The sequence below is a fragment of the Sparus aurata genome, chromosome 2, assembly GCF_900880675.1.
Source record: "Sparus aurata chromosome 2, fSpaAur1.1, whole genome shotgun sequence".
Lineage (NCBI taxonomy): Eukaryota > Metazoa > Chordata > Actinopteri > Spariformes > Sparidae > Sparus > Sparus aurata.
Genome location: NC_044188.1, coordinates 20,667,654 through 20,684,728, shown reverse-complemented (window position 1 = coordinate 20,684,728; position 17,075 = coordinate 20,667,654). Strand labels below are relative to the sequence as shown.

At 41.2% G+C, this 17,075-nt stretch overlaps 1 protein-coding gene across 8 annotated transcripts in view; it reads right to left on the bottom strand.

Annotated features, from left to right (window-relative positions):
• Positions 1-17,075, bottom strand: part of trip12 (thyroid hormone receptor interactor 12) — a 41,648-nt gene that overhangs the window by 5,939 nt on the left and 18,634 nt on the right. For 6 of the 8 annotated variants that reach the window (XM_030395400.1, XM_030395403.1, XM_030395367.1 and 3 more), the window contains exons 2-30: positions 15,201-15,347; positions 14,654-14,779; positions 13,706-14,493; positions 11,040-11,145; positions 8,985-9,121; positions 8,685-8,768; positions 8,403-8,498; positions 8,170-8,321; positions 7,980-8,015; positions 7,780-7,875; positions 7,594-7,686; positions 7,332-7,493; positions 6,337-6,405; positions 6,046-6,211; positions 5,641-5,758; positions 5,169-5,325; positions 4,503-4,656; positions 4,156-4,384; positions 3,854-3,972; positions 3,418-3,625; positions 3,009-3,109; positions 2,524-2,698; positions 2,229-2,370; positions 1,906-2,097; positions 1,679-1,830; positions 1,413-1,570; positions 1,162-1,235; positions 811-1,010; positions 436-563 (exon numbers count right to left, since the gene is read on the bottom strand). In XM_030395400.1, the coding sequence (XP_030251260.1) occupies positions 436-563; positions 811-1,010; positions 1,162-1,235; positions 1,413-1,570; positions 1,679-1,830; positions 1,906-2,097; positions 2,229-2,370; positions 2,524-2,698; positions 3,009-3,109; positions 3,418-3,625; positions 3,854-3,972; positions 4,156-4,384; positions 4,503-4,656; positions 5,169-5,325; positions 5,641-5,758; positions 6,046-6,211; positions 6,337-6,405; positions 7,332-7,493; positions 7,594-7,686; positions 7,780-7,875; positions 7,980-8,015; positions 8,170-8,321; positions 8,403-8,498; positions 8,685-8,768; positions 8,985-9,121; positions 11,040-11,145; positions 13,706-14,493; positions 14,654-14,779; positions 15,201-15,298 (4,516 nt within the window). In that variant the 5' untranslated portion in view covers positions 15,299-15,347. Of the gene's footprint in view, positions 1-435; positions 564-810; positions 1,011-1,161; positions 1,236-1,412; positions 1,571-1,678; positions 1,831-1,905; positions 2,098-2,228; positions 2,371-2,523; positions 2,699-3,008; positions 3,110-3,417; positions 3,626-3,853; positions 3,973-4,155; positions 4,385-4,502; positions 4,657-5,168; positions 5,326-5,640; positions 5,759-6,045; positions 6,212-6,336; positions 6,406-7,331; positions 7,494-7,593; positions 7,687-7,779; positions 7,876-7,979; positions 8,016-8,169; positions 8,322-8,402; positions 8,499-8,684; positions 8,769-8,984; positions 9,122-11,039; positions 11,146-13,705; positions 14,494-14,653; positions 14,780-15,200; positions 15,348-17,075 lie in introns of those variants that run through there. The other 2 variants (XM_030395359.1, XM_030395411.1) reach the window with 2 other exon arrangements.

The following is a 17,075-nucleotide window of genomic DNA, read 5'->3' as shown; positions in this document are numbered from 1 at the left end:
GATCAAATCCTAGGCATTGCCGAGGTGCCCTTGAGCAAGGCACTGACCCCCAACTCTGCTCGTTGGGCACCGTGGCATGTGTGGCAGCCCCTTCGCTCATCTCCTCTACACTGCATGTGTGTGTGCAAGCCTGTGTGTAATGTGCGTGGAAAAAAGAATTTCCCAATTTGGGATTATAATAGTATATAAAAAAATGTTTTAAAAAGTTTACTGTACAGATTCAAGAAGGCAACTAGAGGTTTTGCCATATAAACACTCTGTACACATGTACTGCATTAATTAAAAGGAAATAAGCAGATGCAGCTCGTTTTGTCTAAATTTGCACTGGACCAGCCAGCAGCTGTATTGTTTGAGATAGTTTGCAATATTGAACATAATTTGAGAAAAAAAAAAAAAAAAAAAAACGCATCCCTATGAGATGCTTAAGATTCTCACCATGCCACAGCTCATCCTGCTTCTTGGCGTTGCGAGGTGAGGTTTTAGTGGGAGCAGTCTGGGCTCGGCCCCTCTTTCCACCCACAGCATCTTTGCTGCCGTCCTCATCCTCTCTCACAGGCTTATACCTGTCATGAAACAAGATACAACAGTTTGTCTCTGTATGTTTTGATGAACGTCTACGTCAGCTGCTACAGCAGAAACTGCCTCCCGTCAACTATTTACTTTTGTGACGACACTTGACGCCTAATAGTGCACGACATATCAGATTAAGAAGGTTTCAAGATGAAAACGAAATATATTAGCAGCACAAGATCTCCCCTGTAAGAAAAAAAAGAACAGTCAATAGTTTTTAATTTAAAAAAAGAAATGTACCATATTGTGTGCGTTTTGGTCCAGATGCCGGCTCGCCCCAGTGGGTTTGCCTCATCATCCGTCGACTCCCTTTCTTCTTCTGCCTGAAGACTGTACTGCCGTACAGCCTGGTATACAGTCATGTTATATGGTAGCAGGTGGTCACCGATGTAGAACTGTAGCCTGTGACGCACACTGCCAGAATTCAGGAACTGCGCCGCCTGAGTAACAAACAAATTACATATTAGTACAACATATCTGTTTATTCATAGTACTGGTATGAGGTGATAGAAGGAATTAGTTATAAGTACACATCAACACAGGACTAAGTGTGCTGAGACTAAAAGATAAGCTATGAACGGTATCACGTACCAGTGATTCATCGATTTCATCATCTGAACCGTCATCATCACTGTCTTCATCCTCTTCTCTGATTCGTCCGTACCCTGGAAAGAACAGATTTGAAGTTATGAGCCGTACTGAAGAAAGACTGAATAATCTCTCCTAAGGACAGTTAAAGAGAAAACTTTTGTCATTTGGACAAGATGGAGGAACAGCAAGTGCCTGAGGAGAACTTAAATGGCTGGCATCATCTCTCCAATTCTAATTAAACAGTTACGCACCTCTGACAACAAGATATCTCTCAATGGCCTGCACCAGGGCCAGGGGGTCTATCTTCACAGGGCCGCCTTTCCACTGTTTAACATTAGTGCAATCTGGGTGTCTCTGCAGCTGACACTTGAGCTGATGTGTGTTGAAGAACTTCAGCGCCTGAGAGCCCCTGGAGAGATTCATTAAAATCTCAGTTTTAAAAATACATACCAAACAGGAAAACTGTATTATAACATGAAGTCATTCTGAATAAGCTGTAAATAATAAACACACAGACCTGCTGCCGTTGCCGTTGCCACTGGGGAAATCATGCACTTTGACTGGGAACTGCTCCATTTGGCTCAGGCAGCTGTTCATTTTGTGCACCAGTGCCAGGTACGGCCCATTCTCTGATGGGTCCAAACGACCTACAGGCTCCATTCCTGGAAGCTGCAAACCAAATTGGAGGTTAAGTACATTTTTTTTTTATTAAAGACAGTAAAATAACATGTTTTAGTTTCTCACCGGACAGCCAGAGAACACATGGAGGAACCTCTTGAGCCGCACATCACGGCTGAGCAAGTCCCTGTCTGTGTTGGACGTCAGGTAGACCAGGAGCTGCTTCACCAGCCCACTGTGCTGGATCTCAAACGACGACACATCAGATTCTGATACAATACTGGAGATCTCCACCAGGCACTCCATACCACCATCCACCTGGGAAAGAGGAACATACAATATCAGGGAAATGCAGCTATTAAGACAAGCTCTAAAATAGAAATACATGTAGTTTACTGTATTGGTAAAGATTTGATCTTATTATCAGTGTTCAATGATGTATCTCTTACCTGCAGGTTGAGCTGCTCTGTGGCTGTGCAAAGTCTCTGGAGTACATTCAGTGCAGGGTTACTGCCATCCACATTTTCAGAGTTGAAGTAGCGCTCCACAAACTTACTTGCCTGTTCTTTGATCCAGGCCTTTATTTTGTCTCTACAAAAGAATAAAAAACATAAAACTGATTACAAACCGTAGTCCACACAGCCAGTGACTGTTTCTCTGCATCAACATGAGAAAGCAAGCATGACTTGACTAACACAGCAGCAGAAAAGAGGAAACTTTCTTCATTACCTCTCTCTATCATACCTGTTGTTTGAAATTGAGTCCTTGGGAGGTGCCCTTGCCAGGCCACTCACTCCTGCTGTACGTGAGGGCTCTGAGTTGGCATTGTTGGTCGTGGCACCCAGCTTGCCCCAGGTCTTGGGATTAAGACTGGCCAAGAAGGACGATTTGGGTGACTGAGTACTGGTAGGGCTCTTGGCTGTAAAGAAACCGCAAGATGCATTAGGAGGGTTATCAAGGGGCCAAGAATGCCATCACATTTCGTGACGACTCAAATGTTGTTAAAGGAATCATTGATAACTTTTATCACACTTTCTAATGCAAAGGTAAGACTGGTGATAAGATTATACATAGTAGCTCAGTGATACAAAACATACATGTAAAACATATACTCCTTTGAGCTGTGTTTGGCTTAAAGTTGGCCCTGCTTTGGCAAATTCTTGTGTCAATATGTCTAGTGGGGATCTTTAAACATCACACACATACGGTGACTGCAACACTTTACTCACCCTGATTGTCTACTTTATCATCATCTCTTGGGGGAGAGTATTTGGGCCTTCTGGGCCCCCTTTTAGGTAGCCGTTTCCTTTTTAGGACATCGCTTAATCGCCTTGGTTGGAGAGAAAATATTAAATAAACAGGCATATATTAAAATACATCAACAAATGGAAGCATATGTCAATTACTGAATGAACACAGTACTACTGTCTAATATGCTTAGATTTCCAGTTTCAAGTGGAATTTATTGAGCCAGCCAACATATTAGCTCCAGCTGTTTTTAGTTGGTTAAGCACAGGATGCAATTTGTGTTCATGAGCTTTTTTTCCAGTATGACCCAGAATTTGGACTTGTGCAAAAATATATTTTTACAACACTTGTGAACAGCCAAACCGAAGCCACGCATGGCCAAATACTCACCCCTGTGGGCTGAGGTCCAGAGAGTCGTCCATGCTGTGCTGGAAGCTGGGTGAGCCCAGGTCAGGAGTTGCATTATTAGCAGATGTGGTGGATGCAGTGCTGATGGTGGTAGTGCACAAACTGGCAGTACCACTGGGGCAAGCCTTCGGGGGACTAGTGACAAGAAAGCTCTCAGATTCAGAGAGGTTCTTCACCTGGTGCATCACACCTTGAAGAGAAAGGAGAAAAACATTACATGCATTACAAACTGCCTATAGCCTTAAATATAGCAGCAATATACTGCAGCTTCTTGCCAAGAGTCACTTGGACCTGGCTGAGGACAGTGGATCAATGTAAAAGGAACACTGACAGAAACACATTTTACTGCCAAATAAAGTAAAATGTTTACAAACTGCAACGACTTGATGCATGAGTTTTCCATGGGGTTATACACTACCTTCTCTTCTGAAGTAGACACTGAAGACATCAGGCAGTTTCTGCATGAGGATCTCAGCCATCTGCAGAGAACCCACTACAATCTTCAGGTCCTGGCTGGATAGCATGGAGGCAATGTGACTGTAGAAATAAACACACACAAAAGATAAAAGTCAATGTACACGCAACTCAAGGAAAGTCACCAGCTCCCTGGCGTCTGAGATCTAGGTTTTGCATTTGTTGTTGTTTTAATATAAAGCTTCTTAAAGACGGTCATCAGAACCAGCTTTAGCGTCAATGCGAACAGAGTCCAGGCAAGCTTACCTGGACACAGCATGGTTCCTCAGCACATCCTTCAGCAGCTCTGCATCAGCAAAGTAGATGATCCTGAGGATGGCTCTAAGGCACTTGTGTCTGACAGCAGGGCCAGCAGATGAGCTGTACACCTCATACAAGACCCCAAACAGAGTTTTGATAAAGCACTTTGCTAGCTCAGGGTCCTCCTTCATCAACTGGGCTCGTGCATCTTCTCGACGAACCTCCTGATGACTCCCTGGAGAAAGGCAGTGAACAGGTCAGGTTTATTTCCTTAAACACACTACAACATTTCCTCTTTTATTTAAAGATAAAATACAAAACATTGTTATGTCATTTGCCAGGATTTGTATTACCTGTACTGGGGTTGGCAAGAGGATTTGGTTTCCTCTGGATACCGCGTGCCGTTCCTGTGTCTTCATTGATCTGCTGCATAGAGTTGAAGTCAATTGTGTACACACGGCCCAAGGTTGACAAACTGATCTCATCCTCCCCATTCTGGTGGGCTGTCTGCAGGGCAAGGTAATCAAATACACCCCTACTGTCAGAACAATCACTTTCCACTCACTTTTTTTCTTTTTAAATATCTTATTGATTTCTATTCATTTTTTTAACTTTATGCATATTTGTCTGATTCTTGTCTCCTGTACTTGTTGCATCTTTTGCAGTCTTTAGCTGTTGCAACAAGTGAATTTCCCCATTGTTGGATAAATAAAGCCTGTTTAATCTAAACTAATCTAATCTAATCTAATCTAATGGATATGCTCAAATTGTGTGGGTAAATGAAATGACAAATACTGACACTGAATGAAACAGACTGAATGTTGTAATGTAAGGCAACATTCTAAAAGATTCAACCCATTATTTATCCTTCAAATAGTTCTCTTGTAATGTAGAAGAGGTCAGAGTGATTGACCAGCATAAATTCTGTCTTGCGATACAATGTCCAGCAAATCACAAATTAAGAGGTTTCAAACATGCAGAAAGTGGGTGACAAAGTCACCTCTGACGCATTTTTTTACCTCAATGATGCGGCTGTCAATGCGGTTGTAAGGATGCCAGAGTCCCCGGTCATCCCTCCACTGCCAGATGGCTCCCTCTGTCGTCTGGGCACTGCCCTTCTTCAGCATTACATCAACTGCAAAGATACCCTCTCTAGGCAGACAGGGCATCAGCTCACTGCAAGAAAAAGAGCAGGTTTAAGAAACAACACAGTTCGGTTTATACCATATTTCCTTTAACGATCATCAGGTCAAATTAGTTAGATTTTGATGTTTAAAAAAAGTCAGATGACAACCGCTGTTGGCAAAACATTTGTATCTGTGCTTCAAAGTCTGGGAGAAGCAGGAGTAACATTGGTGGCACTGTTGTTCAAGTTTCTGTAAATTGTGCTTAATACAATGCAAGAACATTTTACAGGCCACCAAGTCGGTCTTTCTCAGTGTTATCATAACACGCACAATACTGAACAGAGGCAGGTAAAATATATATTACCATATGAGGGAGGTCAGTTCATAGAGCTCCTGGGGGCTCCGAGGTACCAGTTCAATTTGCTCCTGACAACTGCCGTTTGAAGCACCACACAAGAGGAAACGCAGAGTTTCTGCGATGTCTGTTTAGAAAAGGTTACAAAAAGGATATTTATCATCAGCATCTTCAACACACAATATTCCTACACCACTGCTAAAAGTCTATCAAAGCAAATTATAGAGGCATTCAATAAGATGCGAGTTGAAGTTGACAGACAGTACAAGAACACCCTGTGTAGTGACTACATACAGTATTACCCACACACATATACACACACACATTGGCATGATAGTAATGACAGATGTGGCAAGTAATAGGTGAGTGGCAAGGGTGTGTCCCACTGGGTATGAGTATGTGTGGGTTACTCACTCTGTTTCATTAGCTGTACTGCCAGGCAGGGGCAGTTAGAGCACATAAGGGAAAACATGCGCACCACCATGATAAACATCCCCGAGCTCAGCACAGGCGGGGTCACTACCAGCAGCTGCTGAATGTTGGTCAACAGGTCCCGTGATGCAACCTCCTGCAGCAGGTTCTGTTGACAGACACAGTCACATTAGCGGGGGAGTTGTAGGGGCAGTGGAGGAGATAATACAAAAAGGTCAAACACGGAAAAAGCAAAAATGGTGTAATGTCTTGAAAAGAAATTGAAAAGTAAACCTCTTCATGCTGAAAGTTGTCCACCAGTCTGGCAAAACAGAGACAAGTGCTTTCGACGGATTTTTTATCCTGAAAGAGACAGACATGAATACAGCCGTTGGTCATTTTTTACAATAGGTTACAGTAAGAGAAACTGAAATAATTACAATTCAAAGCACAAATGTATGGTTGTGATACAGCTGAGAATTAAAATACTAATTTACTTATAAATAGTGGAAGTGAGCCATCCATGATAAAATCCTGACATCTTCGTACTGATTGACCAACACAATGGGAAAAAAAGCAGTAGAACTCCTCTAAAAAGCTTTTTTTGTTTAAAATTATGTCTACAGCAATGTTAATTTTCTTAATTTTTGCCCTAAACCACAATGTATGATTTTTCATCTTTGTTAAATTTTTGTCATTCTTTAAAGTTACTCACAGAGGTGATGACATTTTTTTAGTCTATGTTACAAGACCTTTTGAAAGAGGCACACCGGTTATCATAAATTCTGTTTAGCAGGTGGTTTGTATTACACTTGATCATTTTATACTTGTGAAGCTGTCTGATAACAGAAGAGGTTGTACAAAAGGTTATCTGTACCATGTAATCAGTTATACCAAGGCACAAAACAGGCACCATTTCACTGTCTGAATTTGTAGAATACAATCTGAAACCAAGGACCATTTTTGACAGTGATCTGCATTTAAATTGACACTTTAGTCAGACAAGGCACCTTCACAAGCCATGTAACTTCTTCTACATGACCTAAATGCATTTTAGGCCTTGCTCATCATTGATGATGTTTAAAAAAAAGAGAAGAAGAAGAAAAAAAAACAAAAAAACAAAAACAATGTTTTGTTATTTGTACCCGTGTGTTTATGATCAAATTAATTTTTTGAAATGGAAACCTTTTGCAAGGGGGCACCACTAAGCACTACCTATGCCAAACCCCTGCTGTGATGGCATTACAGTTTATAATTTATCACTGTCTGACATGGGAAAAAAAACATACCTGGTGAGTGAGTCTCTGAGTCAACAGTGGCAGAGAATCAGCAACAAAGTGAAACTCATCTGGAGTAATGCTCTGGCAGCAGTTTGCAGCAATGGCCAACGCATTTCTCTGAGCATTGATGCTAAAGAACTCCAGGTACAGGAGGCAGTCAGCGAGCCCGCCCTGTGAAAGACAATAAATGATAACATTATTGTGGTGTATTATTGAAGAGAGAGGGCAATTGAAGAGTGTGATAAAAAACGAGTGTGAGTGCAACACGTACAGCCTGCAAAATGGCTTTGCTGTGTCGTCTTGACAACATCTCCAAGGCTGTCAGGGCCTGCTCTGCTACGTCAATGAACTGGATCACCTGAAGCTGCAGACAGGAAGGTGGAAAATGCATTAGCACATCAAAAGGCAACCATTGCGAATTAACAAGTGATTAGGGACAGAGTCTGCAGTGTCTTACCTTCTCCAGGAAGACAGGAATAGCATCGACCACCACAGCAGAGGATCGAGGGAGCGCCTCCATCATATACGTGAGTGCACGTGAGGCGTGATTCATCTGTGTGCAAACAACAAAGGCATGCCAAAATGGCAGTGGCATTACAAAAATGAATCAAACTAAATGCAACTACATTTTTAAGAGTAAATGTTTATCATACTCACAATATCAAAGTTATGCTCCATTTGTAACAGTGTAATCTGTGAAAGAAAGTTTAGAATTTAATAACCAATCAAAAAGTTGAAACTCAGATAATATTTAATAAAATAACCTTCATCTTCTATGAAAAGATTTTACACAATGTAAATTAATATGCAGGTGCACATGAAAGACACCAAACAAAATAAGACTAACCAAAGCAGGCACCACACTCTTGACAGGGAATCCGCCAAGTGTTTCCTCATTGCCCATCACCAGCAGCTGGCACATCTCAATAGCAGCTTGAAGCTGCTGAGACTCGTCACCTGTGGCCTGCAGGCCCTGGAGTAGCTGCTGAGCCTTGGAGCCTGGACAGAGAGAATTAATCAGCTTTTTGAGGTCACTAAACTCAAAGAACGCTGATGTACAGTAAAAAAGGTTGCACTTACTGGCTCCGCTGCCAATGGTCCTGTGAAACAGCTGCGACATGCGAGGTCCAAGAGGCCCAAAAAGATGAGGAGGCAGACCCCTGGCCTCCAGTAGGGCTATATGGACCAAAAAGAGGTTTAGAGAGCATATCTACTTATCTACAAAATAGAAAACGAAAAAGAACTATTAACATCTTTATAACCAGAGAAATAGCATAAGAATGGGGGATGTTTGTACATTTGCTTTAACATTTTAACAGGGACTGACTGGAAAATCTGTGTATCTGAGGGGGATTAACATACCCTGAAGCCTTCCCATTTCAGAGTCATCAGACTCACTCTCTCCCGAGGTCGTCATGCCCACTGCTCCGGCAACTGAGCTCGAAGCTGAACACAAAAACAGCATTAAATCAAAATTTAAATTGAAAAATTTAAAAAGAAGTAGGGGAAAAAAAAAAAAAAAGTTTTTCAAACCTAAAAAGGAAAAGGAAGTTTGGCTGCCAGAAAGATTCTGTGGAAAATTCTCATCATCCACAGATGAATGACACAAGGACAGTTTTTCTACTGTCAAACAAGAATCAATAGTAGTGACATGATAGGTACCTGAAGCCCCTTGTGATGCCTCATCAGTGCGAGCAGCTGACGAGTTGGCCCCATCCTGGTTGTTGTCGGAGTCGGCCATTTTCTCCTGTCGGCGAGCGTCGGCTGCTCCGCGCTTGCCCAGGCCTGAGCCCCGCCGACTGTAGAATGATTACAGATCAACAATGTGAGTGGTCAGAAGAGTTACCACACTTTACAGTGCAGTCTGTAGTATGACAATCAAAACTGAAATGTATCAAAACACCTATGGGACTTCATTGCGGTCGCTGTAGCAAAAAGCTTTCACAGCTGATAAGTTTAATGAAGGATTCTACTTTACAGACAATGATCACAACACCTGGGTCAACTCGGGGCTTTTTCAACTAGTGTGATGGGGGAAGCAAATGTGAGTGTATCCCTTTTTTGTTTTGTGAAATAGCTTCATCAGCTTGACAGTACTGTCTTTGTCATGTCCAATGGGCTGAATTTGTCCTTTTGTTTTGCCATCTTGCTTTAAAAGCTAAATTATCATCATCATTATCCCGTGATGGCTGCTGGTTCCAATTGCTTGTGTGGAGAGGTGTTTTACATAGAAAACCAACACTAGATTAGTCATCCTATAAAAAATAAATTCTGGCAAACTTTGCATCCCCACACAGCCAAAGTTAGTTTTGATTACTACTATTTCAGAAATTCCTTTTGTGTTTGGGGCAACTGTCTGACAAATACAACCACAACAGAAAGACAAAGGCAGACATCTAACGACAAAGTGCTCCACAAAAAGAAAACGTAAAGGTCTATGGAGAGTTTTTCTATGAGTGGGTCCCTGTTTTTTTTTCACATTGCCGCTCACAAGAATGCACATGTGAGTACACAGGTGATGTGAAACCTTTGGGACGACTGGGTATCCCACTACTATACTGATCTACAGGTAGCAGCGAGATACGAGACGGCAAAGTCAGAGAAGAAGGGCACCTTTAGGGTAGCTTGCCTCAATGTTCACTTGATTGTATGATACTGATGATATTAAAGTGGCTCAGAAACAGCAACATTTAAAGTAGCAGTTACGTTATGTTTAGTCTTTGTTTACACAATGCTGTGTTCTATAGTTTGTGAAGCAAAAAATTAAAAAGTCCCACCTCCATTTGGCTCTCTTTCCTTTTAAAGACCAATAAATACATAAAAAACTGCTGAAAATGCCACATCAAGTCAACACAAGCAAAAAAGACATCACGGACATACTTCAGTCTGAAAGGCTATCCAGCATGACAGTAACTCAGGGTGAGTGATTTATGCTAACAGTGGCCGTCAAAGGAGGCTGTTGCTGCCGCCACAGCTGCTAGGCTCAGGGGCTGTGTGCTTTATGCTAACTTTAGCTGCTACGGGAGTGCTTCGTTGCTGCAGTGGATCTTTTATTGGGTTCAGGGTGGTGGGCACTTCTTGGTTCTTGGTTAGCTGCTCATTGCCGCTATTGCTCACTTGTTCTTCGTCTTAGGGGCTTTCTGCCTCGTAAAACTTAGTGATTAAGCTGCTAAAGATCAGGAGCGCAGCACATCATTGTCATTGTCTCTCACAAGAAAACACATCATATTATCATAAAGACTATGAATAACAAAAATTGATATTGTTAGCACTCACTGTCAAGCTAGCATTTTAGTACTGGTACATTTTGGCTAAACCTTCGCTGCCATTCTTGTGTTACTAGCTTGCTAATAACTTTAACAATGCATCTGCCGAGGCAGCCTGTCCATTTTTTTTTCTTAGAGTTAAAGTTATTGGAGGCCTGCAACGACCACATATGTAGAGGATTCAGCTACTGAGTTAAATTCGTCAGAGCATTTGAATTACTGATTGCTGTCAGGATGTTAAGAGATTTTCTACAAATATGACATAAATGCTTTAAAGAAAAAGAAAAATGCACCAACCCTAGCTCAAATTTTCTGAGAGGTGTTTATAATATTAAGCTTACCCTCATTAGTGTGCACACATCATGAAACTGATGTGTGCACACACACACACTCTATACTTCCACAATGTAATGGGTTTTTTTGGCATCAAAGTCACCACTGGGATTTGTACCTGGTGCTGGCACAGGAGCCCGTGGTCTTCTGGCGTGTGCTCCGCCGAAAGCTGGGGAGCTCTGCTGGAGGAGACTCGCTGCGCTTCTTAGTGGATTTCCTCAAACCTGATGTAAAAAAAAAACAAAAGTGACATCAACCCGACTGTGGACTACACACCAACACTTGTATGTAATTATTTTGAAAGAAATATAGTCTCAATACAAAGCAAATTGAAAACCAGTCTGATATCTGTATGGATTTGTAGGCCAGATAATATTATATTTGGGTTGAACTATTAACACAAAGTAGCGCTTTACTTGTTATACTTTAAGTATAATTTGGCTAAGATAACACATTAGAAACCATCTCTTCATGATGATTATTGCTTATAAGTGAAATCCAATATAGCTGTTAGAGCAAAGACTGATGCAGATTGTTACTTTTGCATATAGTAAAGGCACTATGGTGGTGCCTCTTCAGAGCCCTGTATCACTGACTGGATGGGTATAAATAGTACCCCTACCATGGCCCTATGACAGTGCAACCTTCATGCTAGATCTGTGACTCATAATTCAGTGGGTTAAAAATAAACATTTCAAAAGTTAAGACCAAATGAATTAATGAGATATGTACCATTATTTCCTTTGAACTTATGTTTGTATTATACTTGATCACATATCAATCTTTCATACAAATTTCAGCATAAGTTAACAAAAAAAAGCTCAATTATCTAGAGTCATTCAAAGCAATCACAAGTATTTTCCTATTGATTAGGCTGTAGTAATATTACTGATTTAACATGATAAAACTGCCAAGTGTGCAATGGAGAACCAAAACAAGTCACTGAAACACAAGCAAAGTGCATTGTATATGCTTACTCACCATTATAGCTGATAAATGTGTGTTAAAAGATATCAAAGCCTAATGGATGGAGATCTTAGAGAGATATAAAGTTCTTTCCTATCCTGACAGAAGCAGCATATGAGTCCTTCCCTGCCCTCAAACATACCCCTGGTCAGCTGGTAGGTGAACAAGCCAAGCCAACATAGGAGGGGTCTCTCCATTTGGGCCTAGGGCCCAGGGCACAGAGCCCACCTCAGTTTCTATCCTTTCCACTACCTAGAAAAGCCTGACCCCACACTGACCTGAACCACTTACACACTAAATCATACACAGCAAATCTCTACTGCAATATCTGTGTGGATGTGAACTATTGTCCTACAATTTCTCCCCTCTTCCTGCAAAGGTTGGATATCAAACCTTACTACTTCTTAAGTGCTGCAGCATTGCATATTGATAACTGTCAGGCACCAAAAGCTCATTCCATTTCTTCAGGTCAGATACCGCTTTATGAAAGTCAATGTTTAGTTGATCTTCTACTGTACTTTATTTAGAATTATTTAGAGTTCTTGCACGGTAGTTTGTGTTTTCACTGAGTCGAGTATGGCATTTTAAGTACATTTTTAAAAGTATATTTTAGAGGTCCGACTGATACATCTGATCAGATATCAGTCCACAAACCCAGTTTGTTTGTCCAACAGGGAGCACAAAAATATACGGTCTCTTCATGACAATTCTTTGTAATGTGTTTATGATTGTTTGAAAAACTGTATTTAAGCTTTTTTTTAAAGATGATATAACAATACGTCCACAAGTTTGCACAGACATTAAAAACTGAATGCGATGTTAACAAGCTAGCTACCAAGCTATAATACCACATCAGAATACATCCTGTCATAAAAATGATACCTACACACCATGACAGCATCTAAAGAAATTAACATTAATGAATTCTTGGATTAATGGTCAGGTTACAAGACTAGAGAAATACTACCTGAAAGACAATATATTCTACTTCTACACCATACCCAAGACATCACATGTTTGCCTTTACACTGACCAGCACTATTTATGTTTTGTTTAGCTATTCTTCGGTTGCAGGCTTCTGGTGCTTAGGTCTGAAATCTGAGCCAGTTCACCAGCTCAGTGAAGGCCACACTCAGCACATGTGAACTAGATATGGTAGTCAAGATACACACACTTCATTGTCTGCAGTGTGTCTGGGTCACAAACTGTATTTATACATGATACATGGAGATCATGATATGAGTTAAACAGATGTCTTGATAAAGGCTTCAGTGTCCAAATCACTCTCTATTCACTAGAGTGGACTGTATTCACCCTTGACCATATCATCTGAGTGTGTGTTCTGAATGTGTAAATGTACACACTGTAAATGAGGGAGTGAGTTCAGACACAGCCTTTGTGAATGTTTTACCCCTGCATGTAAATGGATTGTATACTCCATTTCCAAACTACTTGAGCATTTATCTGTATGTGTGCTGTAATGTGTCTCAACTTGGCTGAGGTTACACCAAATAGGTTTGCTCCCATAGGTTAAGAGTGAGGTTTTGGGAACTGATGCTGTGAATCTGCTTGGCTCCTGTTCCTAAAAATGAAACCTCCATTCATACATTACTTCTCTCACCATACTCAGCTTCTCCTATCACTAAAAGAGGAATATTTTAACTCTAATATGACACATGACACACCATCTACTATTATGAAATGGTACCAAAATGTTCTCTTAAAGCTGTCAAAGAGTTGTATGAGTTTATGATGTGAATTAGAATCAATGTTTTTATAATGAATATAGGGGATCCATATACTGTTAACGTGACTCACTTGCTAGTTTAGCTTGTAATCCTGATGGCCCAGGTTTGGAGGTCTCAGTTTTGGAGGATCCGGGCAAGGATAGTTTGGGTTTTGGCAGGTTGACTTTGGGGTTGAAGCGTGCTGCCCACTCAAATTTTGAAGAGCTGGCGGTTTTGGCCTGCTCCTTGTCACGGGTACTGCGGCGTGGGGAGGGGCTGGAGGCTGAGCGAGAGCGTCGTGCCTTGGTCTGATCTTTTCCTTGTTTGACTCGGGCACCCTGCGTGGTGGCACTGTTGGTGCCTGTGGTTGAGGAAGAGGAAGAGGTGGAGGCAGAGGAGGATGAATCCGTCACGTTGCTACACCCAGCTTTGGCTGAGGCGGCCGATTTAGACGCCAGCTTGGTGGGTTTTGCAGTTCTGCCCTCGGTACGATTGGGGAGGGACCCAGCGGTGCTACTTAGACCGGGGAGAGAGTCCGCTTTCTTCCGTTTCTGGATCGGTGAGGCCCCAGCGGCCCCGCTCTTCTTGCTCTGGCCTCGACCTGACGATGCAGGTGGTTCTGACGCAAGTGATCTCTTCTTGGACTTAGCTGGGCCTTTCTTGGTCTCTGAGGTATTGTCTCTGGGTTGTGGGATTGATTTGGGCTTCTTGGCAGGGGTCGGTCCAAAGGTACTAATTTGGTCTGGAGCTTCACTTCGCTTCAGCCCTCGGGTGCTTTCACTCTTTGACTGGTGGCCTGGTCGCTCTTGTTCAGATGTCCCTGCAGCTTCTGGCTCGTCTTGTAACACAAATGAAGCCACGGACAGAGTAAGACCGCTTCTGTCAGAGAGTAAGAGGGACAACAAAACACCATCTCAGAAAACTCCTCAAGCTGTGGAAAGTGATCAATTGCAATACCACATTCATTGTACTCATTTAGATTTAGAACAAAACCCAAAGCACGCACAACAAATAAGCACCAAGTAGAGAGGAGGGGTACCTTCTTGAGCTGTGCCCTCTGGACTGGCCAGTGACTGAGCTGGCTGTGGCTTTGGAAGCCTTAGAATTAGGTCTTCTACTTTCAGGTGGGGAATTTGCTTTATGTTTTACCTGCTCTGACTGCAACCTGCAAGGTTTGAAATTAAAGAGCAAGTGACAGTGTGGGTTTCTGTAATCAAGCCACATAAACGAGTCTTGATCAATCCCCAAATCATTTTTGGCTGACTACATCTGCATATCCTGTGATCATTTACACCTTTAAAGTAGCAAGCAAAAACAGCTTAAAACAGATTTAACCCCCATTTTACTCTGATAAAAGAACAAAAGATAAGTATCCCCTTTGATCACAGAAGGTAGAATCATTCTACATCAAGTTAAAATAAACTTAAGACAAACACCCCCAAAACATTAAGCACAAATATCCCTCTACTGAACACCTAATTTTTGACTTCCTTAAAACCCCAACTAATATTTCCCACAAACCTTAGTTACTGATACTTATGCTGTACTTAGATTTTTACTAGAAGTAATTGTGCAAGTCAACTCACCTTCCTGCGACTGTGTGGTCTTGTGGCTGGGCCGCAGCAGTGTTCCTCTGTGAACGGCGCAGTGACCCCCCTGGATTGGAATTAGGCCGGTTGGACATTGGCACCTCTCTCCTGAAGGGACATACCCTTTCTAGACACTACCATTCACTGCAATAAAAGAAAGAAAGTACATATGAACAATGACAAAAGTCAACTGTAAGCCTTTTCTCGATGCTCTCCTTCAACCACTGGGTTGTCTTAAAATAAATTGCTGTGCTGTAGGTGACAGCTTCTTGAACTCTTGTACCATCACACTTAAGCTCAACTCTTGAGACCATTTGAGACTAATAGAGGAATTAATGTCTCATTGACTTTCTCAAGTTTGTACATCTCCGGCTACAAATTCCCATCAGGAAACGACTGACCAATCCTACGTTCACATCACCCTTTGTGTAGGGGCAACAACAGACAAAAAAAAACATCAGGAGTAAGGAATTTGACAACTCACTGTTGATATTATTAAAAAAAACTGGGCTACGATTTTGAGTGGGTTTTTTTTTTCCGATTTATACACTATATTTACAGTAGATTTCTAACTGAAATCAGTAATATGCTTGTTTCTAGATAAAGAAACAGATAAGGTCAACACAGCTCAGTTTATGTTCCCAGATCCATCTTTTTCCAGTCTGCATGCAGTCGCCCAATAAGAGTGACATAAAATTACATACTTATGTTAACCACTTACAATAAACTACTAAATTAACTTTAAACGTTAACTTACAGTACGTACATAATTATAATTGTTTTTACAGACTTACAGAAGTAAGACCATTTTGTCTACCTGTTTCCTGAATACAGAGTCGCCCACACCTTTTATTTTACATTTGTACTTTTACTTTGCTTTTAACCATTTAACAGGAAGAACAATCGCTTTTAATTCATCCAATAAAAATCACCATCATCAGAATATGAGTTAACAATATTAATACTACAAGCCAAAACTCCATCAAAATAAACCTTCTATTAAGGCGGCCTGCATGTCAAAAAAGCAACACAGAAAGAATTATCCAAGTTTTAAATCTTAAAAAAATAAAATAATAATTAAAATCAACTAATGTAAAGATTGATAATCTTTAAAATTGTCATAATATCCCATAAACATCTAGATACCCAACCAACACAGCTTGTTGTTGGGGGAAGTTTTTAGGATTTGAAAGAAAACGTCTTTTACATATAAACTGAAGTACAATATTAATCCAACCAAGTCTCATGAGTAAATGACGTGAGGGTACTGATAACAAAAGTGATTGATATCTCTTGAACACACACACACACACACACACACACACACACACACAGGATGATCTAATCAACTGATACACAAAGGGTGTTAAATCACAACCTAAATACTTTTTGCCATTAAGAAATGGAAGATTAGTAGTTTGCATATCTAGTAAGACTTTAAATCATGATATCATTGATCATAAAAATACGCCACACTTGGCAAGCTCACAGGGCCATTTTAGGCCTGCACTGACAGTGCATCCTCGTCTTTGTTTATTCGTCCATTCTGACAACTGGTGCAGCACATTCGCGTATAATGTGATTAGCAGAGCACATCAAATGATCGGCAGCTTTAAACACTCGCCGGTACAAAGTTTCTGCTACTACACCACATAACAATCACGACAGTATCCGTTTTTTTTATACCCATGATTTACAGAGGCCTTTATTTCTGACGTAGTTCTCTACCACCTCCGACTAGCATGTTTAGCCACTCATACCCTAGCGACCCATACATTTTGACAGAAGCTTAGTCGCATCCGTATCCACGCACACAAAAAAAACCAACAACCAAAAAGCGAAGCTCGTAACCACTATATTGAATATGGTGAC